Genomic DNA, 24122 nt, shown 5'->3' with positions numbered 1-24122 from the left:
TTCTAGAATGGTGTAGAAATGGATCGTGTTCTAACGGTGATCATCAAAGATTGAATCATCGTTCAATCCATCGATGCCTCCAATATCTTTTATAATCGATATGGATATTTTATCATATATCAGAAGGAAGACGATATTTGAAACTTGGAGAATAGGAGGGAAACAGGCTTGGAGTAGCCATGGCGGCAAAGGCTATACAAGAAAGAAGGAAAACCCCTAAAGAAGTAAACATCTGGTCTGGGTTTTCCCCCATCTTCCTTCTCCTAAGAATACCGTTGTTGTGATCTGTTGGGTCAGTTTTAGACTTAGGCTTCTTGGAAACGAAGGCGGGAACTTATTCTATCTTCCATTCCTTCATGACTCATCTCTTTCTTCAAATAAAAAATTGTGAAGATACTCTTCTTCCCATTTCGTTTTCCCTTTTAGTATATATATATATGAATCTACGCTATCCCAGATGGAGGAATATCCGAGTTTTCCTGTTTGTTCGACGCATTTTCGGGGAAAAAGTAAGGATCCTTTTCTCTTTAAACTCTGCTGCAAAAGATAAATGCCGCGCCTGCTTCATGGGACGCTTCACGCCGATATATATGGAATCGACAAGCTTCGAACTGGATGTCCTGTTTTCTGCGGGAAGGTATGGTTCTAAAATCTAATCCATCAATGAGGTCAAGTTGATTCTATTCCATAGAATGTCCTATTATTTGCAGTTACTAACTGAGGTGAATTTGTCATTGCAGGATAAAAGGGTAAGTCTATTTCATTGTGAGATTACTGGAAAAAGCCAGGTTTTGATACTTTTTCATCGTCTAGTAAATTGTAGTTTTATTTACCATATTGTTCATCTTCTTCTCATGTAAAAAAGTCAGCCAAAAAGTTTCTTGCTGGAATGAAGAGATGCCTTCTTTGCCGTCCCGAGGTATGTAAATTTTCTGGTGGATGTAGCAGTATCTTGTGACAGGGGGTTCTAATTTCTTGTTTGTCATTTATTTTCTATGTTCATCCAATATGGAGATTGTTGGCTCTCAAATGTACGCAACACTCGATCTTGATAAGGCCCGAGTTGGCCGAACGAGAATCGTGGATCAGCCATACAGTCCTCAATGGAACGATCATTTTCGTATATACTGTGCTCATACACTGTCACATGTTATATTCACAATAAAAGATGGAGGTGTAGTTGGTGCAACATTACTTGGAAGAGCTTATGTGCCTGTTGAGGATATCATTAAGGGATATGTATATGAGAGATGGGTTGAAATATTAGATGAAGACCGCAAGCCATTATATGGTCGTCCTAAAATCCATGTAAAGTTACAATTTTCGAGTGTTGTTGAAGACAGGAGCTGGTCCCAAGGAATCCGAGATCCGAAGTTCGGTGGTGTGCCCTTCACATTCTTCAAGCAAAGATGGGGTTGCAAAGTTTCTCTTTACCAAGATGCTCATGTTTTAAACAACTTCCTCCCTCGAGTTGGGTTGTCAAGAGGGAACTTTCATGAAGTTCATAGGTGTTGGGAGGACATTTTCGATGCAATTAGCAATGCGAAACACTTGATTTATCTAACTGGTTGGTCTGTGTATACTGAAATAACATTGATAAGAGACAGAGAAAGAAGACAAACAGGAGAGGATATTACTCTTGGGGAGCTGCTGAAGAAGAAAGCAGAGGAAGGTGTGACTGTTTTGCTTCTTGTTTGGGATGACAGAACTTCCATTGAAGAGTTCAAACGAGATGGTTTGATGGCAACTCACGATCAAGAAACTGCAGAGTATTTCAGGGGCTCGAAGGTTCGATGCGTTCTGTGCCCACGGTATCCTGATGTTGGTAGAACCATAATTCAGGGGTTTGAGACAGCAACCACGTTTACTCACCACCAAAAAACATTGGTGCTTGATAGTGAAATAGCTGGTGGAGGAACAGGGAAAAGAAGGATCGTGAGCTTTGTTGGTGGTATTGATCTATGTGATGGGAGATATGATACACCAAAACACCCTTTGTTTTCAACTCTAGATTCAATCCACTATAAAGATTTTCACCAGCCTAACTTTTCAGGCTCTTCGATAAGGAAAGGCGGTCCTCGGGAACCATGGCATGACATCCATTGCCGCCTGGAAGGGCCAGTTGCTTGGGATGTTTTGTACAATTTTGAGCAGAGATGGCGAAAGCAAGTTGGAAATAACTCGTTGATTCCAATGCAAAAGTTTGAAGAAATCATTACTCGTCCCGTAATGGTATTACCATCAGACGACCCCGACACATGGAATGTTCAAATCTTTCGATCTATCGACGGTGGTGCTGTTGAGGGCTTTCCAGAGATACCTGAAGATGCTTCTAAACTAGGCCTTGTAAGTGGGAAGGATAGTGTTTTAGATAGGAGTATTCAAGATGCTTATATTAACGCCATTCGCCGAGCTAAAAATTTCATATACATTGAGAATCAGTATTTCATTGGAAGCTCTTATGGGTGGAAATCAAATGGTGTGAGGGTAGAAAGCATCAATGCTTTGCATCTTATTCCAAAGGAGATTTCATTGAAGATTGTAAGCAAGATTGAAGCTGGAGAGAGGTTTACAGCATATATTGTGATTCCAATGTGGCCGGAAGGTATTCCTGAGAGTGCTTCAGTTCAAGCAATATTAGATTGGCAAAGGAGAACCTTAGACATGATGTACACTGATATAACTCAAGCTCTTCGGAAGAAGGGTCTCGACGCAAATCCTAGAGATTACCTGACGTTCTTCTGCCTTGGCAATCGAGAGAAAAAGAGAACTGGAGAATATATTCCACCGGAGAAACCAGAACCGAACTCGGATTACGCTCGTGCTCAAGAATTTCGACGTTTTATGATCTATGTTCATTCTAAAATGATGATAGGTAAGACTTCAAAACTCATTAAACCATGTTATGTGATTGTTCTCTGAGTTCTTGTTTAAAAGACATGAAATTTCTATTTCAGTTGACGATGAATACATAATTATTGGGTCTGCAAACATCAACCAGAGGTCAATGGATGGAGGAAGAGACTCTGAGATAGCCATGGGAGCTTTTCAGCCGCATCACTTGGCATCTAGTGAGCCTGCAAGAGGTCAAATCTATGGCTTCCGAGTGGCTCTCTGGTATGAACATCTTGGTCTGTTTGACAAAGTCTTCCATAACCCGGAGAGTGAAGACTGTGTCCAATTCGTAAACAAGCTCGCCTTAGAAAACTGGCAATTTTACTCGGACGATACCTTTGATGGCGATCTTCCTGGTCATCTTCTTTCCTACCCCATCGAAGTAGGCCCCAATGGGTCGATCTCGGCGCTTAAAAAATTTGAACTTTTCCCTGACACGAAGGCTCGTGTTCTTGGGCAATTGTCTGATTATCTACCTCCAAACCTGACCACTTGATGACATTTCGGCTGAGCCCAATTGTTATCGTCTCGTCTCGTCGTGCCTAGGCTTGTTTTAGAGGTCAAATGATGTAAATATGATGTGTCTGTAAAGATTTAGTCCTTAGATTACTTAATTGATGATAAATTGCTTCATTTCCTGGCTTCTGGGTCTTGTAGATCACGTTCAAAGGAGGATTTATGGCCACTTTTTGGTTCTTCCCTTAGCTTGCAGGGTAAACAAATAGATGCATTAACTTGTCATGTATTGTTCAAGAGTATTTTACATTCATTTGGAATCTTTCATATTTATTTTTTGCTTCTTCATCAAGCAAGCTCGACGCGAATACCTGCGCGCTCTTATACTTCAGATGGTGGATAATCTCAAGCTTCTTTTCCAAGGCTCCTAGTTATGGCAAAAGAAGCATAGCTATAGATGTCCTTAAAGAGGTTGGATTTTATCACTTTGTGCTTTAATGGCTTATAATAGAGAAGAAGCCGTCATGGATGCTGCCCTGCATCCGCACTAGACAATGCTATGGATGGGTCCAAAGAGGACAATATCTACTGGCAGTGGGCTTAGACAGTTACAAATGGTATTAGAGCCAAACATTGAGCGATGTGCTAGTGAGGAAGTTGAGCACCGAATGGGAGTGGACACAAGACAATGTATTAACGAGGAGGTTGAGCCTCGAAGGGGTGGACACGAGGCGATGTGTCAGCGAGAAGGCTCTCAGCCTCGAAGGGGGGTGGACACAAGGCGGTGCTAGCAAGGAAGTTGGGCCTTGAAGGAGGTGGATTGGGAGATCCCACATTGATTGGAGAAAGGAACGAGTAAACGCATTTTAACAGGGTATGGAAACCTCTCTCTAGTAAACGCATTTTAAAAATCTTGAGAGGAAACTCAAAGAAGACAATATCTGCCAGGGATGCGCTTAGACTGTTACAAATGGTATCAAAGTCAAACACTGGGCAATGTGCCAGTGAGGAGGCCAAGTCCCGAATGGGGTGGACATGAGGCAATGTGTCAATGAAGAGGCTGAGCCTCGAAGGGGGATGGACACAAGGCGGTGTGCCAGCAAGGACGTTGGGTAAATGTTAGTAGATATTGTCCGCTTTGGCTCATTACGTTTCCTTGTACAGCCTCATGATTTTAAAACGCGTATACTAGGGAGAAGTTTCCATACCCTTATAAGAAATGCTTCGTTTCTCCCTCTCCAACCGATGAGGTGTATGCACATATAGGACTGTGTACACAAAGGATATTTGCAAAGCTGTTGGTACTGAAAGGTTAGAATTATGCGCACAAAGGATATCTACGAGATTGTTCGTGCTGATAGGTTAGTGACAAAGCAAGCGACACTAGACGAACAACTTACGAGATTGATATGATATCAAAGATGCTCTTATTTAAAAAAATATGAAAAAAAAATATAAAATGGGTAACAATCCAATTTAATTGTCCTAAGGGTGATTTTTTTTGTCGACCATTATTTTAATTAAGGCCCGATTTACCACCAAATAAAGCATTCTTATTATATAGTTTAATTTGCTTAATTAAATTTCATACAAAGTTGGCCCTCGATGCTGGCAGCAATTTGCAATTTAATTAATTATTAATTAATTGATTAGCGATGAACATACATGCACAATCCCAAAGTCCTCCCTTTGCTGTGATTTAAATGCACTAATTAAAAAATATATATATATTATTTAGTTATTGGGGCCTTTATTCTTCCCATTAATATAATAAAATGACATCAAATGGTCTATCTTTATTAAATGAAAAATGATTCATGAAATCGTGGAGATCATATCCCAAAGTAGCATAATCACAACGAAATTCCATTTATGCCCCTACGACTTACGGACAATTTCGATTTTACTCTCGATGTTCCAAAAATATCCTTATAGATTTTTTTATTTTTATTTTTATTTTTATTCTTACGGTCAATATATGAATAAAAACGTACATATAAGAGAGTCAATGGTGGGTCAGTCAATGTTTCAAACGTCTATAATTTTTACCGTCAATTATTAACTCTATAATCTTAATCTTCTATATAATTTTAATAATATCACGTCTAAATTCTAATTTTTAGACGTATGTCTAGTCGGCGTATTGGAATTGAATGATAGGGAAGGGCTTTAAATTTAAACCAATGAAGTTAGGGAAAGAATCCATTGGTGGGTCAGTGAATGTCTAAAGGGGATTGGGTGACTGGTAGGCTACAAAAAGATGGGTGTATATGAGATTCTACATTGGTTAGAGAGGGGAACGAAACATCCATGATAAATATGTGGAAAACTTCTCCCTAGTAGACACATTTTAAAACTGTAAGGCTGAAGTAGACAATATTTATTAGCGGTTAGCTTGAGATACAATAACTTTGAATCGGGAGGTGTAGTTTTCAAACAAACAAGTTGGTCTCATTGATTGGTTTGAATTGAAAACAAGTCAGAGAGATAAAGATGGGAATTTCCCCATTGCTCAAAGCATTCATCAAGTTGGTCCCCTTTTTTAATTGCAAATTCACCAAGTGGTCGAATTTCATAATTTCTCTTAAATTTTGCTTTAAAATAAATAAATAAATAAATAAAAGACAAGACAAGACTCTCCATTCACATGCCACTATGGAATATCAACAATTAAAATGAAAATTTAGATCTTTTTTTGGGGGAAACTTGTAAAAGTAGGATAACCCAGTGTCCAAACATGTCGTGAACCAGTGAAGAATAAGGATAGGGGATAGAGGAGCATCCAAACAGGGTAATAAAAATCCAATCTTTTCAATAAAAAAGAAAAGAAAAGATTTGATTAGGTGGAAGAATATAGGCAAGGAAGGTCCACCATTTTAGGGCAAATACATTGCATGTGGGTTAATGGTGGTAGCGTGCATCAAATCCTTCACTTCTCAACTGTCAATAAGACTATTTGATTCATTCACTGCCTTTCATTTTTCCCCTTGCCCTCTTCTTCTTCTTCTTCTTCTTCTCTGTTTCCTTTTTTCCCTATCTGATAGGGTTTTCATGTCATTTTGGCTTCCATCTAACTCATGCTTAAGCTCTTTTCACCTCAAAACTTGGTGATCGTCGTCTTCACCTTTGTTGGGTCTCTCCTTTTTGCTCTCTTTGGAGGGTTTTTTGGTGGCCTGCTGCCCACAGTCGAGTTTTTGGGCTTCATCAATCGCTACCCATGGCTAAGATCTTTGGTTTTACTCGTAAGATTTCTTTAACTCTGGTTCTCCCCCCCCCTTTTGTTCTGTGATTTTGAATGGTAGGATTTTCAAGTGTAATTTATGCCTAATTTTTGTGGGTTTTTTGTGCTTTATCAGATCGTTTATTTGGTTCCTTTTGATTTTTTGTACTTTGGATCTTTGTTTTGGAGGGTGTGGTGATATGGTTTAACTCCTTTTTGGATTTGGGTATGTTTCTGTGTTGTGACTTGTAGATCCTAGAGTTTATACGGTTTTAGATCAATTGTGTCAAAGACTTGAAGAGTTTAATTTCGTGAACTTTAAGGTTTATGGTAAGGACTTGTGGCTGTGAGCTATTTGTTACAAATCTTGTTGGGATTTCCAAGGAAGCTCAATCTGAGAACGTTAGCTGTGATTTTGATGAGGATCTTATTGTAGATTTCTCGGTAGGAATGATATCAGTAGTGTTAGATATTGATATGTTGCTTTAGTTTCTAATATCAGACAAACTTTGTGGTTTTATTAAGTAGAAAAATGATGATTTGGTGTGTGATTCATCGGGGTACGCTCACTCGAGTAGTGAACTCGGTAGGAGGACGTTTCGACTAACTTCTTTCTCTCATGTTCTTGCAGTCACAGAAAGTGAGGATTTTTTCCCTGGGGCACCAATCTATCCGAACCCCAAGGATACGAGTCTCTTTTTGTCCCTTGATCGTCGTGTGGACGTATATTATCCTCTTCGTAAGAGGTCCAGAGTCAGCGCCCCATTTGTGCCTAGTGAAGAAATACTCAAAAAGAAGGAGGCATCTATTGAAGTTCTTCCAGATGAGTGCCTCTTTGAAATCTTCAGGCGCTTGCCTGATAGAGAGACGAGGAGCCTCTGTGCTTGCGTTTCTAAACGTTGGCTCATGCTTTTAAGCAGCATAAGTGGTAATGAATTCCATAGTTCGAAGCCTAAGAACGAGGCAGAGAACGATGGATGTCTTTCACGAAACTTGGAAGGGAAGAAGGCGACAGATGTAAGACTAGCTTCCATAGCAATAGGAACTGCTAGTTGTGGTGGCTTGGGCAAGCTTTCGATTCGTGGAGGCAATCATGGCTGTGAGGTTACGAACGTTGGCCTTAAGGCTGTTGCCTATGGATGTCCTTCCCTTAAAGCTATTTCTTTGTGGAATCTGTCTTCTATAGGAGATGAAGGTCTGATTGAGATTGCCAAAGGATGTCGACTCCTAGAGAAGCTCGATTTATGTCAATGTCCTGGAATTTCAAACAAATCTTTGCTGGAACTTGCCAAAAACTGCCCGAATCTGACTGATATAACAATAGAATCTTGTGCAAACATTGGCAATGAAAGCCTTCAAGCTATTGGACAATATTGTTCCAATTTGAAGTCTATTTCGATCCGGGACTGCCCCCTTGTTGGGGATCAAGGAATAGTGAGCTTGTTCTCGTCCACCTCGTACACCTTAAGCAAGGTAAAGCTCCAGGGTCTAAATGTCACTGACGTGTCGCTTGCTGTCATTGGACATTACGGCAGGGCAGTTACAGATCTTATGCTTACTGGCCTGACAAATGTTACTGAGAGGGGATTTTGGGCCATGGGCAATGGTCATGGTTTGCAAAAGTTGCAATCATTTACACTCGTGTCTTGCCATGGTGTGACCGACGTCGGGCTACAATCCATTGGGAAGGGATGCCCGAACTTAAGGAAGTTCTGCTTGCGAAAATGTTCGTTCTTGTCCGACAAGGGAATGGTCTCGTTCGCTCAGGCTGCTACCTCCATTGAGAACTTACAATTGGAGGAGTGTCACAGGATAACCCAGTTGGGTTTATTTGGTACCATCTTAAACTGTGGTGCAAAGTTAAAGGCTCTTTCTCTAGTACACTGCTTAGGGATCAAGGATTCGAGCCTGAACTTGCCTTCAGTGTCCTCGTGCAAGTCGCTTCAGTCATTAACCATCTCCAATTGCCCTGGGTTTGGTAATGCAAGCTTATCTCTTCTGAGCAAGCTATGCCCCCAGCTTCAGCATGTGGATTTATCTGGGCTCAATGGCATTACAGATTCTGGGCTACTGCCATTGTTTAAGAACTGTGAAGCAGGATTGGTGAAGGTCAATCTAAGTGGCTGTATGAATTTAACCGACAAAGTGATTACATCCTTGGCCAAGCTTCATGGTTGGACTCTTGAATTGCTCAATCTTGATGGTTGTTTGAAGATAACTGATTCAAGCTTAGTAGCCATTGCAGAGAACTGTCTATTGCTTAATGATCTCGACGTTTCCAAGTGTCGTATCACTGATTTTGGAGTTGCAGCCCTTGCTCAAGCCAACCAATTCAACCTGCAGATCCTTTCTATGTTTGGATGTTCTACCTTAACTGACAAGAGCTTGCTTGCTCTTGTAAAACTGGGCGACTCCCTCCTCGGTTTGAATCTTAAACACTGCAACTCAATCAGCACCACGAGTATCGAGCTGCTTTTGGCTCAGCTCCATCGATGCGACATCCTCTACTGAGCCAGGAGCTTTTATAAGTAGACTGTAGTTTTTGGGTCCATGGGTATGGGTCTTCGTCATCTAATAACCTCGGGTCGATTTTCCAGGGAATATGGTCAATCTCTCCTTTTTTACAGATCTCCCTTAAATGGGGTCTGTTTTTTTTCAGTGTTTAGGCTCTCACATGAGATGCCTCACACTTTGATTGATGGCCAGCCTTCCCTGAGTTTCCCAGTTTCTGGTTCTAGGTTATTAGGTTCTGTGTTACCCGAGCCACGCCTCGGTTTCTTGCGGTTACGTTTGAATTTGTGTTTTGCTCAAAGGGGTAGGGCTTATGGATCGCCTGGTCAAATCATCTTCCTGGTTGCTTTAATATATTTGGTGCCTTTCCATCCAGGGGCCTTGGTCCTGGCAGCGGGTTATGCTAGTCTGCCACCACAATCTTCTTGTTCGCAAGGGATTGTTTTTTTAGTTCATACCAGGCCTTCGTTTTTCAGGCACCAATCTGCCTTTTGCAACTAAGTTGTATGTAATGACTCACAGATCCACCTATGTTCTTTGTGATGTAACCTTATAAGTTGAGTATCCAATATTATGTTTATATAAGAATCCGCTATGTATTTTATTTTGTTATCCGAATAAAATTGTAGCATCTGATATCTAGAACCGTTGTTAACCCGAACAGACCCAACTCAAATTATAGGGGTTGGGTTGGATGAGCATTTCATGTTGGGTTCGGTTAACTTTTTTGAATCCGAATCGATTCGGTTCAACTTTAGGTTCATTGGATAAAACCTCATTCAACATCTCTTTAGAAAAGTTTGTATAATCATCATTTTTTTGCCATCAATCTTATTTACGATAGAAGCCGTTGACAATTGAATCCAATTTTGCTCCCATTATTTTCATTTTCGTATCCGTAATAGTGCGAAAAGAAGGAAGACCCAATTCTAAGTTGTTCAAGAATAGTGGCATTGAGTTTCTCGCCTCTTTGCCTTAGGATTAGTCAGTTCTATTTCTCGATGGAGGCAAGGGAAGGGATATAACTCAGCGGTTCGTAGCCACGTGCTCTAATCCTCTGAGATACAGGCCCCACCTCGTCTTCACTGGATTTGTTCCCGGGGGTACCCTAAAAAAAGGAACCTTTCCTCTTCCCAGCCATTTGCCATTCGAGTTAAGAAGATGTGAAAGCGTCTCTCTCTATAAGAACGGTGCGAGAGAAAAGTGGGAGAGAAGAGAGAAGAGGTTTTGAATAAGACGACCATTTCATTTTATTTTATTTTTTTTTCATATTGAATATTGTAAAGTAATAAGAATTAGAGGTGTTAAGCTTTTCATCATTCTAGCGTCGAGCTATTTTTCCGCAGAGAGCAAAAGCTTACTTATCATCCATGCCAAGAGTTTGGGTTAGATTGGATTGAGAATTAAATTTTTTTAAAAAATATTTATCCATAATTTATAATTAATTAACATAATTTTAAATAAAATAAATTAAAATTTAACAAAATCCAACATCCAACATACGACCGTAAGTTAAGTCTCGGGGAAACCGTTTCTTCTTACAACGTACGACCGATTTGTCGTTTACGTATAATATCTCATTTCCCGCGCTTTTCACCGGAAAATAATAATAATAAATTCGGCCGCGTTTTCGTACCATTTTATTGTTTTTTGATGACGTGTCGCTCACATATTGGTCGTATGATCCACCGACTTGTGACGTGGCTAAAGTCTCGTAGACCGCTCTCCAATAAGAGTACCACGTAAGCAATAAGTGAGAGAGAAAACCAGGCCGTTGATTTTATTGGTCAAATTATCATTTTAGGTCTTGAATTTATAAGGTTGCATTTAATGAATTTAACATCCCTAAATAAAGCTATTAATTGAAAGGTTATGATAAGAAATTAATAAAAACTATAGAATTTTTAGCATTAAATCTACATTTTTTTTTCATTCAAATTTATAATTTTTGATAGTGTTTGTCCATTTTCCTATTTTTAGGTGAAACTTTATTTATTAAAATTAATTAATTTAAGAAGAATTTATAAATTATTTTCAATTAAAATAAATTGACAAACCAGGAAAAGCTGACTTGTTAAATGAAAAATAGTATTACAAATGCTAGAATTATATAATATATATAAAATGGGCTGACGATATAAATTTTATTATTTTAATTATTTAATATATTTTAAGTTAGACTTGGACAAAATTTACATTCTTAATATCATTTTTTAAGAGAAAAACTCGTCCACTCTTTAGGATTAGGTGTTTGGAACGCTCGAACTTATACCTTGTTAAGGATATTTATTACTAAATTATAGTTTACTATATATATCATATTTGATATTTTATTATAAGGCAAATTTTGCCTTCTTGCCATAGATATCTTTCTATTTATTCTTATTTTAATTTATTACTCTTTCCATATTCTAATTTATTTGATTATAAATAGATAAGTTTCACATCATTTAGGTGCGATTGATTAAGCAAACATTATCATGGTATCAGAGCCATTTAAGTTTAACAACCCCGATCCTTTCTTTTCAATGGTTTTTGAATCCTCTATTATTCTTTTCCACCACCACTGGCGGCTTTGACGCCGTAGGGGCAGTCTCTATGGCTGCCACATGCTGAACCGATTGATTACTCTTCGGCTCCACGCTTTTAACCTCCAAATCACCATTCGCCATCCTTTGTACATGCAACCTCACCTTTTCCAATACAATCGGTTTCTCCTTAGCCAACATAGCCTCTCTCATTTTATTCCCAATCTTCCCTTCATCCTTCACAGAAACCCTAACTTAAACCTATCGACCTTTTGTAGAGATTTACCTTTGGAATCTGGGCGCTGCATTGGCCTTTTCGCCAACCAAGTCGCCGCCACCCTTCTCGCAAAAATTAGCTCCTTCACCCACTGTGACGACTCTTCCGGCTTCAACGTTTTTGTCCCTTGCTCTAAGTTTTCTATTCTACTTCTTGGGTTAGACATATTCTCGCCAGAGCCAAAGCAGCATCGTCGCTAAGCGACAATCCCTCTTCATGGGTTAGACATATTCTCGCCGAAGCCAAGGCTGCTTCGCTGCTGAGCGGCGATGCCTCTGCAGTTTTCGATGGCCAAGAAAGTGTTTCTTTACGCCTCCTCTAAACCAGGTTGTTGACATCTTCACGTAAAGTGTTTTTCGACATCTCTTTGAATTTTTTAGATCCAAGCTTCACGTTCATTCAATCCGACGCTCAACTTGCAAGGAGGTGTTAAGGATATTTAATATTAAATTATAATTTACCATATATATCATATTTAATATTTTTTTATTATGAGGCAAATATCACATATTTGCTTTTTTACTACAAATATCTTTCCATTTAATGTTATTTCCATTTATTACCATTTCCATATTCTTGTAATTTATTTGATTATAAATAAATAACTTTCACATCATTAGATGCGCTGGATTAAGATACCCAAATCTTTTTTTTATTTAACATCATAAATATTTTTTTAATCACGTGAAAATTGATATGGTGAAAATTTTCCTTGAATTAAAAAAAAAACAAAAAGGGTGGGGTTTTAAAATTTTTTAGGGGAAAAAAAAAAGAAATATTTAATCCCGAAAAAAGGCTTTTGGTTTACACGGAAACGCGGGCTGGACTTGTTCCCCCAAACAAATTAAAAAAACCTGTCAGCCTGTCACTGACCCACTCTTCATATGACGCCTCCCTTCCTCCTCCTTCCTTCATACCACATTTCTCTCCCCTTTTTCTTCCTCACCTTATCAATGGCGAAAATGAAGAAATTCCAGGTCAAATTGGGAGATTTGAAGCTCCATGGATTCGGTAATGAAAAGGAAGCAATCGCCATTGAAATCAAATGGAAAGGTCCCCACAGACATTCCATTTTATCCGTTCCTTTCTACGGCAAATCCCCTCTCCAAACCGACCGCACCACCGCCCAACGAGCCCTTATCCAAACCCAACAAACCCTCCAATGGGATCACGAATTCCTCAGCGTTTGTGAATTCGAGTTCGCCGATGACTCTTCTTCCATTGCCTCCTGGGACACCAAATTCTACGTCTTACTCGTACGTTTATCATCACTTTTCTTCCTGTTCATCCATGTTTTTGAAATTTATTGATTCATGAATTATTACAGGAAGAATCCACAAAATCCAAGACGAAATTCTCTGTTTTAGGGAAGGCGTCGTTGAATTTAGCGGAAATGCTTTTGGAAATGGAGACCATAGTGGAGCGAAATGTTCCGATTACGTTGAAGGGTGCTCCACATCAAGCTACGCTTTCTGTAAGAACTTCGATCGAATTTCATCGTTGTTTTGAAATTTTTTTTGAGATTTTAATTTATGGGTTTTGATGGGTTATTGGATTTGAAGGTGCGTGTGAATTTTGTGGAGGTCAGGGATGATTCGGACCCGATTCAACAGCAACAGGACAAGGAGGGCTTTTTGAAAGCGTTGAAAGATCTAACCAGCTTCAGGAAGAAGAACAGAGACAAGGGTAAAGCGGTTTCATCGGACGGTCAAAACAGAGGTTTTGCGGATCCAAAGGAGGAAGATGGAGGCGATCAAAAGCAGCTGGGGAAATTGTTGTCCAAGAAGAGGCGGCTGAGTTTCAGCTTTAGATATTCTAAGGGGAAAGTGGAGCCGTGGTCGGAGAAGACCAACACGGCGGTCAACGACGGAGTTTCCGTTGACCGACAGCAACACGACACCGAGCCCACCGCCCCCATTTCAATCACTTCTCAAACGGTATGCCCTTTGGAAATAAAACTCTGTTTTTCCTTATTTGACTCTGAAACCGTGAGGAAGAGATTCTTATCCGTTGACCTGTTCAACTGTAATATTATAGAGACCGTTATCAATAATGTCATCAATTAAAGTATAATATTCATGTGATTATATAAACATTAATGGCTTTGAATTATATAAAAATAATAGGAGAAAGGAGAAAGCACAGAGATTTCTTTGGAAATTGATGAACAAAACAAAGAAGACAGCAGAGGGAGGTGGGAAACTAAAGAAATAGTTAGTAGAGATGGCAAGGCAAAGCTGAAGACGGAGGTGTTCTTTGGCTCGTTTGACCAGCGGAGTGAGAAGGCGGGTGGTGAGAGCGCCTGCACGGCGATAGTCGCCGTGATCACCCACTGGCTGCACTCGAATTACGGTGCGATGCCAACACGACCGGAGCTCGACAACCTCATAATGGAAGGTTCATCAGAATGGCAAAAGCTTTGCAATAACCACTGTTACTCAAACTCCTTTCCCAACAAGCATTTCGACCTCGAGACCGTTATGGAAGCCGATGTCCGACCGATCACTGTTTCAGCTGAAAATTCATTCGTGGGGTTCTTCAGCCCGGAGAAATTCAACTGCTTGTCGGAAGCAATGTCGTTCGAGCAAATATGGAATGAGATCAATACTACTAAAACTTGTCCAAATTACGTAACGAGAGTTTACATCGTGAGTTGGAACGATCATTTCTTCGTGTTTAAGATGGAAGAGGATGCTTGTTACATTGTTGATTCGCTGGGGGAACGACTGTTCGAGGGGTGTAATCAAGCCTACATCTTGAAGTTCGATAGCTCGAGTTTGATGTACGAGAGCAAAGAGAAAGGAGAGGTCGGGGAATTGGTTTGCAAGGGAAAAGAGTGCTGCAGAGAGTTTTTTGAAAGGTTTCTTGCGGCCATAACCATTGAAGAGCTGGAAGAAGAGCAGGAGAAGCAGAGTAGCTGTAATTTTATACCCCATCAGAGGCTGCAGATTGACTTCCATTTTAGTAGCCCTGTTGTTTCATCCTTGTCAACTTCCCCTTGCTCTATTTTCTCTGATCAAGACTTTGTATCATAATTCACAACCCCAAAACTCCAATCCTTTTATGTATACAGTGTAAAGCTTCTCCCAGATTTCGCTCATTATGCAAATAAAACTCCGATTTGCTTTCTTTAGGTCATGCATACGCGTTTTAAAACTTTGAGGGGAAGTTTAGAAGGAGAACCCAAAGAGAACACTATTTGCTAATTAGCGATGGGCTTGGGCTGCTATAAATGGTATCAAAGTCATACATCATGCGGTGTGCCAGCAAGGACATTGGTCTCCAAGGGAGGTGGATTTTGAGATCCCACGTTGGTTGGAGAGGGGAACACAAAGTATTCCTTATAAGGGTATGAAAACCTCTCCCTAGTAGACGTGTTTTAATACCAAAAGGGAAAGTCCAAATAGAATAATATATGCTAGCTAGCTAGCGGTGGGCTTGAGCTGTTACAAATGGTATCAAAGTCATACACCAAGCAATGTGTCAGCGAGAACACTGAGCCTTCAAAGGGAGGTGATTGTGAGATCTCACATCGGTTAAAAAGATGAACAAAGCATTCCTTATAAGGGTATGAAAACCTCTCTCTAGTAGACGTGTTTTAAAATCATAAGGAAAAGCCCAAATAGAACAATATCTACTAGCTAGTGGTGGACTTGAACTATTACAAATGGTATCAAAGTCATACACCAAGCAGTGTGCTCGCTGAGCCCCAAAAGAGAAGTGGATTATGAGATCTCATATTGGTTGGAGAGAGGAACAAAACATTCCTTACAAGGGTGTGGAAACTCCCCCTAGTATACGTGTTTTAAAACCAGAAGAGAAAGCCCAAATAGGACAATATATGCTAGCTAGCAGTGAGCTTGAACGGTTACAAATGGTATCAAAGTCATACACCAAGCAGTGTGTCAACGAGGACACTGAGCCCCCAAAGAGAGGTGAATTGTGAGATCTCATATCAATTGGATAGAGGAACACAACATTCCTTATACGGGTGTGGAAACCTCTCCCTTGAGGGAACCCCAAAAAGGACAATATCTACTAGCAACGGGGTGTTACGAGCAAAAAGTGCGGAATAATGACGGGTGGGAAAGGGGAAGAATGAGGCATGTAATGGAAAATGAGTCGTAGCATCATCATGTTGATGAAATGTGTTTGAATCTCTGTTTCTCTAAGCAACTTCCTGATATGAAAAAGCAAGTTTAACCAAAAGCAGCAAGCTTTGTGTACCTTAACAATGGATAAAACAAGAATTATCTATATGAGACCCCACAGAGAACTAATGTCACCACTCATTAAAAGTTGAACGCAGAGACTTCCATCCAGACATTCAATCATCAATTCATTCAGCCCTTTCCCAAAAAGAACAAAGATGATAAAGCAAAAGGAAAAAAAAAAAACAAAAGGACCCACAGAACCAAAGCATATGATATATCAGCTTGTTGCCTCAATGCCTCTCTGTCCCCCATTTCCACAGACAGTAACCTCACCCAGTTGCTTCTTTAGATGAACTCGTCCGCTCGGGGACGATTTGTGTCTGAGGAACTCGTCCGTTCGACCTTTCTTTCGTCTATAATTCTGTTGTTTCTTAACATTCACCCTATGAACCTACTGGAAGGAAGCTTTGGGAGCCAATTCAATGAATGACTACAATCTGCCTTTCGTTTTCTCATCCTCGTTTCTGCATCGAAACATTCATCTTCAAGATTTCGCCCGAATGTATTGTGCTCAGATAAGCCATATGAATTTACCATTGGAATCAAGGGAACCTTCCTTTCCATCACTGGTGAACAATCGTCTGATGAACTGCCCGAACCAAGAACACGAAGCGGAGTTTTGTTTCCATAGCTCCTCGAGCTTGACGCTGCGAGAGGACCCAACCGCAATGCTAGATCACATTTATCATCACATGGGCTTCCAGAGGCACTAGTTTTCTCCATAACAGGCGTAGAAATCGGAGTGATTTCGATGCCAGAATGTTGTCGTTCCCGAACACCATTGCCATAATATAGCGGATAAACAGAGAATTTGCTGGATGGAAGAGCATTTTCCATCAAACCATATGGAGTTAACAAAGCAGGGAACTTTGGAGAGGTGGAAGTATGAGCAGGAGGTAGAAGGCATTGGCATCTGAACCCTGAATGGCCTAAATCATTGGCCACAGGCTTAGCCAAACTCCAAAAGTAAGGGACACAAGGAGAATTCCTCACTGTCATTGGTGGAGGAGACAAGGCGGGAGAGTCCTGATTCCTAAAACTAAGATAGTTTGTAGAGATATTATTGCGTTGGCTCCTTGAAGCTTTTCTGGGTGTGCAGCCTAAATTGAGAGCAGCTGAAAGGGAAATGAAATTTACCAGAAGGGATCAAAACAAAGCCCCAAAAAAGAGGATTCAAAGGGGGACCAAAGAAGGAACATTTCAAGTACCTTCAATGCATGGGTGAAGGAAGTCTCCAGTTTCTGTACTCTCATCAAGGCGTATAATGGTATTAATGGCGTCCATTAAGCGGTCCCGAAGTGTACTAAAATCCATATATTCAGCCTATCCAAGGAGGGGAAAACTAAGGTTAAACAAAGAACATGGACTATAGAGAGTAATAGAGAAGGAGAAAACCTCATTAGTGGCTTTGGAGTACAAAATTTCTTCAGTTTTGAGAACAACAACAGGAAGGATTTCTTGCCATTCTTTGTTCTTCTTAGTGGAGGAATTATGAATCTCATGCACAACCCTAACATACACAGATCAGAAACAACCCAACAGAGAGATTCAAGCAAAAATGATGAGAAGAAGAGGAAGAAGGTAACCAGAGCAGACCTGAAAATCTCTTGAATCAGAGAACCTCTGATGGGTTGGTGCCTATCGCTGTGCCAAGCCCTTCTCACACACTCATAAGGCCTTGGACCTGGTCTTGGCATATCTTCAACACAACAACAGAGAAGATCCCCCAACAAAAATGCAGAAGAAAAGCGAGAAAATGGTACTGAAGATTGATTGATTCCCCGTTCTTCCTCCCGTTCTTGGTGTTGTTCCTCACCAAAGTGTGACAATTATTTGAAAGGAAGGGTTTTTTTGTATAAAAGTGATGAGTTTGGTGTGTCCCCCACTCATCCACATGCCTCCCTCCGCAAGCCCCATCAGTCTTTTCTTTTAATTTTTTATTTCTCTGTTTGGGGTTCTTGCGAGAGTCCTGACCATTCATGTAGGCATAGGGGGGGAATTCTGATGATAATGTCACCGTCGGTGGCCCAAACCAGCCCCAACCTCAATCCCATTTTGCAACAAATGTCCACCATAACTCCATTTTTCACAAACTTCCAAAAAATTATTTACACATTTTTCCATTCTTATCCTTCCCTTCCTTCTGCTCCTCTCCCTAACACCTCCCTTTTTCTCCTGCTTTCATGTCATTTACTCTCCCCTTTTCATTTATATATATATATATTAAATTTTTTTTCTTAATGGAAATGATTGTCTTAATCAAATTTTCAACTATGTTTTTTTTTTTAAAGATTATTAATTTAGTATTTTTCTAACGCTTAAACCATTTATAAATAAATTATTGCTGTCTCTTCCATTTAATGCTGCAATTGATTGTTGGTATAAGTCAATTCCCATAATTATTGCTATTTACTTTTATAATAATGTTTAGTATTCTTTAATTCTAATTTTTAGTAAATGATTTTGCATAAATTAATATTATTAATTAAAAGTTTTAACCGTTCAAACCCACCCTTACTCCTGCTAGTAGATAGTGTGATATCTCATAACAGTGAGGAGAGTGTGGAAACCACCCCGGCAGACATGTTTTAAAACAGTGAGGTTAATAATGATATGTAACGAGATAATGTAGACAACATCTCAAATAAGAAAATTTAAAATTCATGATCATGTAATTTGGAGTTTATAATAATTTTAAATATCTAATACCAATTAAGGTAGGAAGAAATTCACGTTGACGTGGCTCCCACCAGACGAGAAATGATTCAGTGCGGTATGCAACAACACAGCAACCCTTTTTAACCAATCATGCGTTTCCATTATACTTTATCCTGACTCATCCTTATCCGTCCGATCAGTTCTTCTGCATGCTTGCCACGTGTTCTCCAGCACTCGCCTCTTTTTCCGTGGACCAACTTTCCCTTGTTTTTTTTCCTGTTGAAAAGGAAATTTTATGTCAATTAAATCTCATATTAATTAAAAATTATACATTTTAATGAAAGGTTTTTTAATTAAATGAATTATTAATATAGAGATTTGTTGAGAAATATAAACCCGTTTATTTTATTTTAATCCGTGTCGGTTCTGCCTCAATCCTGCCCGTCCATTCTGTAATGTCGATGACTCAGATCTAACCTCCTCGCCGGTTTCAACGGCGCCGCTTCACATTTCCTCTGTAAAGGGCGGCTCTGTCTTGTCTGTGCGGCGCTGGGATTCTGGGATTCCGGCGGACTCTGAAAGCCATGCTGTTCCCTAACCCACTTTCTTTCATCATTGTGCTTCTTTGCCTACCTTTAGCCATTCTCTTTACCATCAACAGCCTCACCACCATTGATTCCGGCGACCCCTCCGATCACCCTTTTGTTTTGCCATTACAATCTCCCAAACTTCCGCCGGAGGATGACGATTTTCTCTTCCCACTTGCCGCCGGTGTCAACGCTACCCCATCGCCGAGTCACAAATTGGCCTTCATGTTTCTCACGAATTCCCCTCTCCCTTTTGCTCCTCTTTGGGAATTGTTCTTTGAAAACGTTCCACCCGATCTTTTTAATGTCTATATCCACGCCGATCCCGCCGGGGAATATGACCCTCCTTTCTCCGGCGTATTCGCCCACCGGGTTATCCCCTCCAAACCCACTAAGAGATTTTCCCCTTCTCTCGCCGCCGCTGCCCGCCGCCTTCTCGCTCATGCTCTGCTTCATGATTCTGCTAATTCCATGTTTGCCCTTTTATCCCCCTCCTGCATTCCTCTTCATTCCTTTAATTTCACTTACAGAACGCTAATTCGCTCCAAGAAGAGCTTCATCGAGATTCTCAGAAATGAAATCGGCGCGTTTGATAGATGGGCGGTACGTGGCCCGGATGTGATGCTTCCGGTGGTTAAATTGGCGGATTTTCGAATTGGGTCGCAGTTTTGGGTCCTGACACGGCGGCACGCGCGGTTAGTGGTGAGAGATCAGAGGGTTTGGTCGAAATTCAAGCTGCCTTGTGTACGATGGTACATATGTTACCCGGAGGAGAACTATTTTCCGACCTTACTAAACATGTGGGATCGGAGAGGGGTTGTGCCGGCCACACTTACACACGTGGACTGGAACGGGAGCTTAGACGGCCACCCCCGTACCTACGAGGCATCTGAGGTGGGACAAGACCTGATACGCGAATTGAGAATGGCCCGGCCGAGATACGGCGACGGTGGAATGAGAATTAGAATGAAAAGTAGGCAAAGAGGCGGCGGCGGCCGGAATTGGCCGGTGGGTAAATCTCAGGGGGAGCACCCGTTCTTGTTTGCAAGGAAATTCTCGGCGGAGTCGCTCCAGCCATTGATGAACATATCCATGGACTTCATATTAAGAGATTGATGGAAGTGTAATACAGAGAAACACAGGGTTATATAAAGCTTATTGTATATTGTTCAAATGTCTTGTCGGTTGAAACAGAGGAATAGACAGACATGTACGAGGAAAAGTGAAGCGAAGAGAGGTGGAGTGAGATAGGCTCATGGCCGATATTTCAAAATTTCAAATGTCTCAAGTAATATAATACTCAAGTTCAATTGCGTATCAAAATTTTACGTTCTAAAGAAAATTAAAGGTTAACAAATATTAAAAAAATTTACTTGTTTTTGAGTTTTGAAGAATAAATTTCATATCTGTACTCTGTTTTAGCCGACTTTTAACCTCACCATAAGACATTTTACGTTATCCTCACAATCCACCTTCTATAGAGGCTAGTGTCTTCGCTAGCATACTGCTTGTTGTCTGGGCTCAATCCACCTTATTTAGGGGCCAACATCCTCATCCACCTCTTTCAGACGCCAGCATCCTCACAAGTATACTGCTTGGTGTCTGGCTCAATCCACCTCTTTTAGGAGCCAGCGTCCTCACTAGCATACCACCTGGTGTTTGGAGATCTCACAATCCACCTCCTTTAGAGGCCAACATTCTCGCTAGCATACTGTCCAGTGTCTAGCTCAATCCACCTCCTTTAGGGGCCAGCGTCTTCACTAGCATACTGCCTGGTGTCTAACTCAATCCACCTCATTTAGGGGCCAGCGTCCTCACTGGCATATCGTCTGGTGTCTGGCTCTGTACCATTAAGTCACATCGATGGGAGAAGGGAAAGAGTGTCACTAGCATACCGCTTGATGTCTGGCTCTGTACCATTAGATCACGTCGATGGGAGAAGGGAAAGAGTGTCACTAGCATACCGCTTGATGTCTGGCTCTGTACCATTAGATCACATCGATTGGAGAAGGGAAAGAGTGTCACTAGCATACCGGCTGGCTCTGTACCACTAGGTCACATCGATTGGAGAAGGGAGTGTCACTAGCCTACCGTCTGGTGTCTGGCTCTAGAAAAGAGTGTAGAAACCTCTCTCCAACATAAACGCTTTAAAATCATGAGACTGACAACGATACGTAAAAGATCAAAATGAACAATATCTATTAAAGTGGACGAACATTGGTTAATCTTAAATTTATTCATTTTTTTACTTCGTTATTTGGAAGAAAAAAACTAAGAAGAAAATAATGGTTCTCAAATCCCAAATAACTTATTATATAGAATAATTTCGACCACATAGCTCCACACTTTTGTAGTAACGACAATATTTCTAAACAATTGATGCTATTAATATATATTATATATGATTACATGTGGAATATGATTCAGAAATAATTTGTGTCGTATATGCAAACTTTATTCTTTGTTTCTTTTTCGAACCAGAACCTTGAGGCGCCGTACAGACTCGACGAAGGAGCTGCAGCAAAAAACAAAGCAAACATCAGAGAGAATAAATTAGAATTTAGCCATTTGCTGTCTTTTTCCCCTGAAAAAGAGAGTGAATGGAACTTAAGAACGCACTTCCATGGAAGATCCTCTGCAAGAAGCCAGTCCCCATCTTCGTCTTCATAGATCAGAGTAAAATCCCAACACTTGTTATCAATTGCCTCATCTGTGACAGAAAGAATTCAAATTTATGGATAAATACTATGATTTTTCTGGTGGGGTTGATGGAATGAATGTGAAAAAGTGGATAATTTACAATTAGATGTGGTGAACATGGCGATGAGGGCAGTTTTGAGGGAGTTATGAGAGTGATAGAGCCTTAGATCGAGTTTCCTTGCTATTGCTACCCCCTCCATCTTCACTTTCACGAACAATGAATTTGGTCCGCCATTTTGGTTACTGCGATTCTCCACCGTCTGCGGCGGTTGAGGGTGCTGGAGAAGCGCCTTCTTCCTCCATGTCTCAATCGGTGGCCACCCGACTGATGGGTTCTTCTCTTCATCTTCTCTACATCATATGAAACTGTGACATAATTAATAACAGCAATTTAAAAGTATCATAAGAGTTGTATTAGTTTGGACTGACTTTTGAATGGTGGAAAAGTGTGTTCCTTCGGGGTGGGGAGAACCGTCATCATCCTTTGGCTTATCATTCCATGACAGCAGAGGCAAAGTTTGGGGCAGCTCATTCCCAATGCGTGGATGTTCAAAAGCATAGTTATGGAGGGGAAGGGAGAGGCCAAGTTGGAGCTCCATTTCAGTTTCAGGTTTTCAAGAGAAGCTTAAAGGAAGAGGCATAAGAAATGAGTGATATATATAGGGAAAACAAAAAGCAGGGGAGCAGGTTGAGTCAGGAAAAAGGATGGCAAATGTGATACACGGGCCGCGGGGCGTGTGCGGTTGGACCTGCCTGTCTCTGCTCATCTAATGTGACATCCCCCTCAATTCGTCAACGTAGAACACGAAATTGTAACGGCGCATATCCACCGCTAGCAGATATTGTTCTCTTTGAGCTTTCCCTTTCGAGCTTCCCCTCAAGGCTTTAAAACGCGTTTCCACTCCCTCATAAAGGGTGTTTTGTTCTTGTCCAACCAACGTGGGAACATCACAGAAATATTCTATATATGGGTGTAAAAATCTCTCCACAAATAGATGTTACAATAAATGATGTGCCAATAAGAATACTGGACCTTAAGGGAGATGGATGGATGGGTCGACTTCAAATGGAGAAAGGAATAAATGGTGCGAGATTCTACATGGATCGAGGAGGAAAACGAACATTCTTTTAGAAAGGTATTTGAAATGTATGAAAGAAAACAAGAAAAGCAAACAGGGGTGGTGTGAAATTGAATGAATGAAAGAATCCTAGTTTGATACTTGTTGTGGCAGTACAAATTCCCTATTCTGCAACGGCCTACCTCAAAAATGACTATATTAGGAAGAAGTACATGAATTTGAAGATGCATATGGGAGATGATAAGGAGGACACGTCAAGGGATGATGTGTCACGTGGCAGAAACAAAAGAAGCTAAAAGACAAAAGAGGAAAGAAGACCCATGCTTGTGAAGTCCACGTGAACACCATTGGGTAAGCATAGACTCATTCACAAGGGGTTTAGTGCTACTGCCTTTTTGTTTTTGGTTGGTCGGTTTGGAGTTTTAACTCCGCCATAGCCCCACGCCATGGCTTCCGACCCAATATGAGATCAAGTCACTGTCTTCTCTAACCTCCCCTGCCGCTGCAATATTCTCATTCGCCCCTACCTTCCCTATCTTAGTTGATATATATAGTGGGAAAACAAAAGCCCATACCTTAGACAGCCCCAAGTTGGGCCCAATAGCTCAAGGCACGCGCATGGCACGTGCGATAAAAATCCCAATCTGTTCTACAAATTTTGTGCAGCGTGTTGAATGTCGTCGATAGAACCTCCGATCGCCCCATTTCTCGATCTTCTATCCGATCAGATCCGCCATTGTGTAATCATGGCCTCCTCCCTTCCGCTATGGCTTGTGTAATCATGGCCTCCTCCCTTCCGCTTTCCATTTCCATCAAAACCCCCAAATTCTCCGTCCCCGAAACCCTAACCCTAACCCTAATCGCATCAATTCTCAGAAATCTGCCATGAAATCTCTCTCCCGTCGCCGAACAGATCGGTTAGGCTAGCTCTCGACAAAATCTACTTCTCCCCGCTCGGCGAGTTCAGGTTGCGGCCGTCATGTGGGCGACCAGGGCG

General features: G+C 40.8%; 6 protein-coding genes across 6 annotated transcripts; 4 read left to right on the top strand and 2 right to left on the bottom strand.

Annotated features, from left to right (window-relative positions):
- The first annotated feature begins 371 nt into the window (after positions 1–371).
- On the top strand, positions 372–3682 carry LOC111462553 (phospholipase D alpha 1-like). Its single transcript, XM_023106160.1, has 5 exons — positions 372–637; positions 741–749; positions 866–919; positions 1015–2875; positions 2958–3682. Exons 1-5 carry the CDS (start codon positions 551–553, stop codon positions 3389–3391), a joined length of 2445 nt encoding a protein of 814 aa, XP_022961928.1. The 5' UTR covers positions 372–550; the 3' UTR covers positions 3392–3682.
- Positions 3683–6266: 2584 nt separating this feature from the next.
- Positions 6267–9721, top strand: LOC111462698 (EIN3-binding F-box protein 1-like). Its single transcript, XM_023106396.1, has 2 exons — positions 6267–6593; positions 7203–9721. Exons 1-2 carry the CDS (start codon positions 6569–6571, stop codon positions 9080–9082), a joined length of 1905 nt encoding a protein of 634 aa, XP_022962164.1. The 5' UTR covers positions 6267–6568; the 3' UTR covers positions 9083–9721.
- Positions 9722–12779: 3058 nt separating this feature from the next.
- On the top strand, positions 12780–15020 carry LOC111462700. The gene is made up of 4 exons (XM_023106397.1): positions 12780–13143; positions 13215–13361; positions 13450–13824; positions 14014–15020. Exons 1-4 carry the CDS (start codon positions 12841–12843, stop codon positions 14920–14922), a joined length of 1734 nt encoding a protein of 577 aa, XP_022962165.1. The 5' UTR covers positions 12780–12840; the 3' UTR covers positions 14923–15020.
- Positions 15021–16025: 1005 nt separating this feature from the next.
- Positions 16026–18275, bottom strand: LOC111462703. The gene is made up of 4 exons (XM_023106401.1): positions 17698–18275; positions 17497–17611; positions 17310–17424; positions 16026–17216 (listed from the first exon to the last, which is right to left on the bottom strand). The coding sequence occupies exons 1-4, from the start codon at positions 17796–17798 to the stop codon at positions 16480–16482; spliced, it is 1068 nt and encodes a 355-aa protein (XP_022962169.1). The 5' UTR covers positions 17799–18275; the 3' UTR covers positions 16026–16479.
- A 1013-nt stretch (positions 18276–19288) lies between these two features.
- On the top strand, positions 19289–20656 carry LOC111462702. The gene has a single exon (XM_023106399.1). It carries the CDS (start codon positions 19344–19346, stop codon positions 20460–20462), a length of 1119 nt encoding a protein of 372 aa, XP_022962167.1. The 5' UTR covers positions 19289–19343; the 3' UTR covers positions 20463–20656.
- Positions 20657–21625: 969 nt separating this feature from the next.
- LOC111462707 (auxin-responsive protein IAA29-like) lies at positions 21626–22917 on the bottom strand. Its single transcript, XM_023106406.1, has 4 exons — positions 22476–22917; positions 22147–22397; positions 21966–22056; positions 21626–21861 (listed from the first exon to the last, which is right to left on the bottom strand). Exons 1-4 carry the CDS (start codon positions 22643–22645, stop codon positions 21801–21803), a joined length of 573 nt encoding a protein of 190 aa, XP_022962174.1. The 5' UTR covers positions 22646–22917; the 3' UTR covers positions 21626–21800.
- Positions 22918–24122: the final 1205 nt, after the last annotated feature.

Source organism: Cucurbita moschata, unplaced genomic scaffold (assembly GCF_002738365.1).
Source record: "Cucurbita moschata cultivar Rifu unplaced genomic scaffold, Cmos_1.0 Cmo_Scf00027, whole genome shotgun sequence".
Taxonomy (NCBI): Eukaryota; Viridiplantae; Streptophyta; class Magnoliopsida; order Cucurbitales; family Cucurbitaceae; genus Cucurbita; species Cucurbita moschata.
Note: the sequence above shows the minus strand (reverse complement) of the source record. Positions and strands in the feature narration are given on the sequence as shown.

Bases quoted from the DNA above. Each gene is read 5' to 3' on its own strand.
- LOC111462707 (XM_023106406.1), bottom strand. From the start codon at position 22,645: ATGGAGCTCCAACTTGGCCTCTCCCTTCCCCTCCATAACTATGCTTTT. The intron at 22,398-22,475 runs GTCAGTCCAAAC...CATATGATGTAG, and splicing joins CACTTTTCCACCATTCAAAA to AGAAGATGAAGAGAAGAACC. The intron at 21,862-21,965 runs GTGCGTTCTTAA...TTTTTGCTGCAG, and splicing joins GCAGAGGATCTTCCATGGAA to CTCCTTCGTCGAGTCTGTAC.
- LOC111462703 (XM_023106401.1), bottom strand. From the start codon at position 17,798: ATGCCAAGACCAGGTCCAAGGCCTTATGAGTGTGTGAGAAGGGCTTGG. The intron at 17,425-17,496 runs GTTTTCTCCTTC...CTCCTTGGATAG, and splicing joins ACTCCAAAGCCACTAATGAG to GCTGAATATATGGATTTTAG. The intron at 17,217-17,309 runs GTACTTGAAATG...TTTCCCTTTCAG, and splicing joins CCTTCACCCATGCATTGAAG to CTGCTCTCAATTTAGGCTGC.
- LOC111462702 (XM_023106399.1), top strand. From the start codon at position 19,344: ATGCTGTTCCCTAACCCACTTTCTTTCATCATTGTGCTTCTTTGCCTA.
- LOC111462553 (XM_023106160.1), top strand. From the start codon at position 551: ATGCCGCGCCTGCTTCATGGGACGCTTCACGCCGATATATATGGAATC. The intron at 920-1,014 runs GTATGTAAATTT...TCCAATATGGAG, and splicing joins GCCTTCTTTGCCGTCCCGAG to ATTGTTGGCTCTCAAATGTA. The intron at 2,876-2,957 runs GTAAGACTTCAA...TTTCTATTTCAG, and splicing joins TCATTCTAAAATGATGATAG to TTGACGATGAATACATAATT.
- LOC111462700 (XM_023106397.1), top strand. From the start codon at position 12,841: ATGGCGAAAATGAAGAAATTCCAGGTCAAATTGGGAGATTTGAAGCTC. The intron at 13,144-13,214 runs GTACGTTTATCA...GAATTATTACAG, and splicing joins CCAAATTCTACGTCTTACTC to GAAGAATCCACAAAATCCAA. The intron at 13,362-13,449 runs GTAAGAACTTCG...TTGGATTTGAAG, and splicing joins CACATCAAGCTACGCTTTCT to GTGCGTGTGAATTTTGTGGA.
- LOC111462698 (XM_023106396.1), top strand. From the start codon at position 6,569: ATGGCTAAGATCTTTGGTTTTACTC. The intron at 6,594-7,202 runs GTAAGATTTCTT...ATGTTCTTGCAG, and splicing joins TAAGATCTTTGGTTTTACTC to TCACAGAAAGTGAGGATTTT.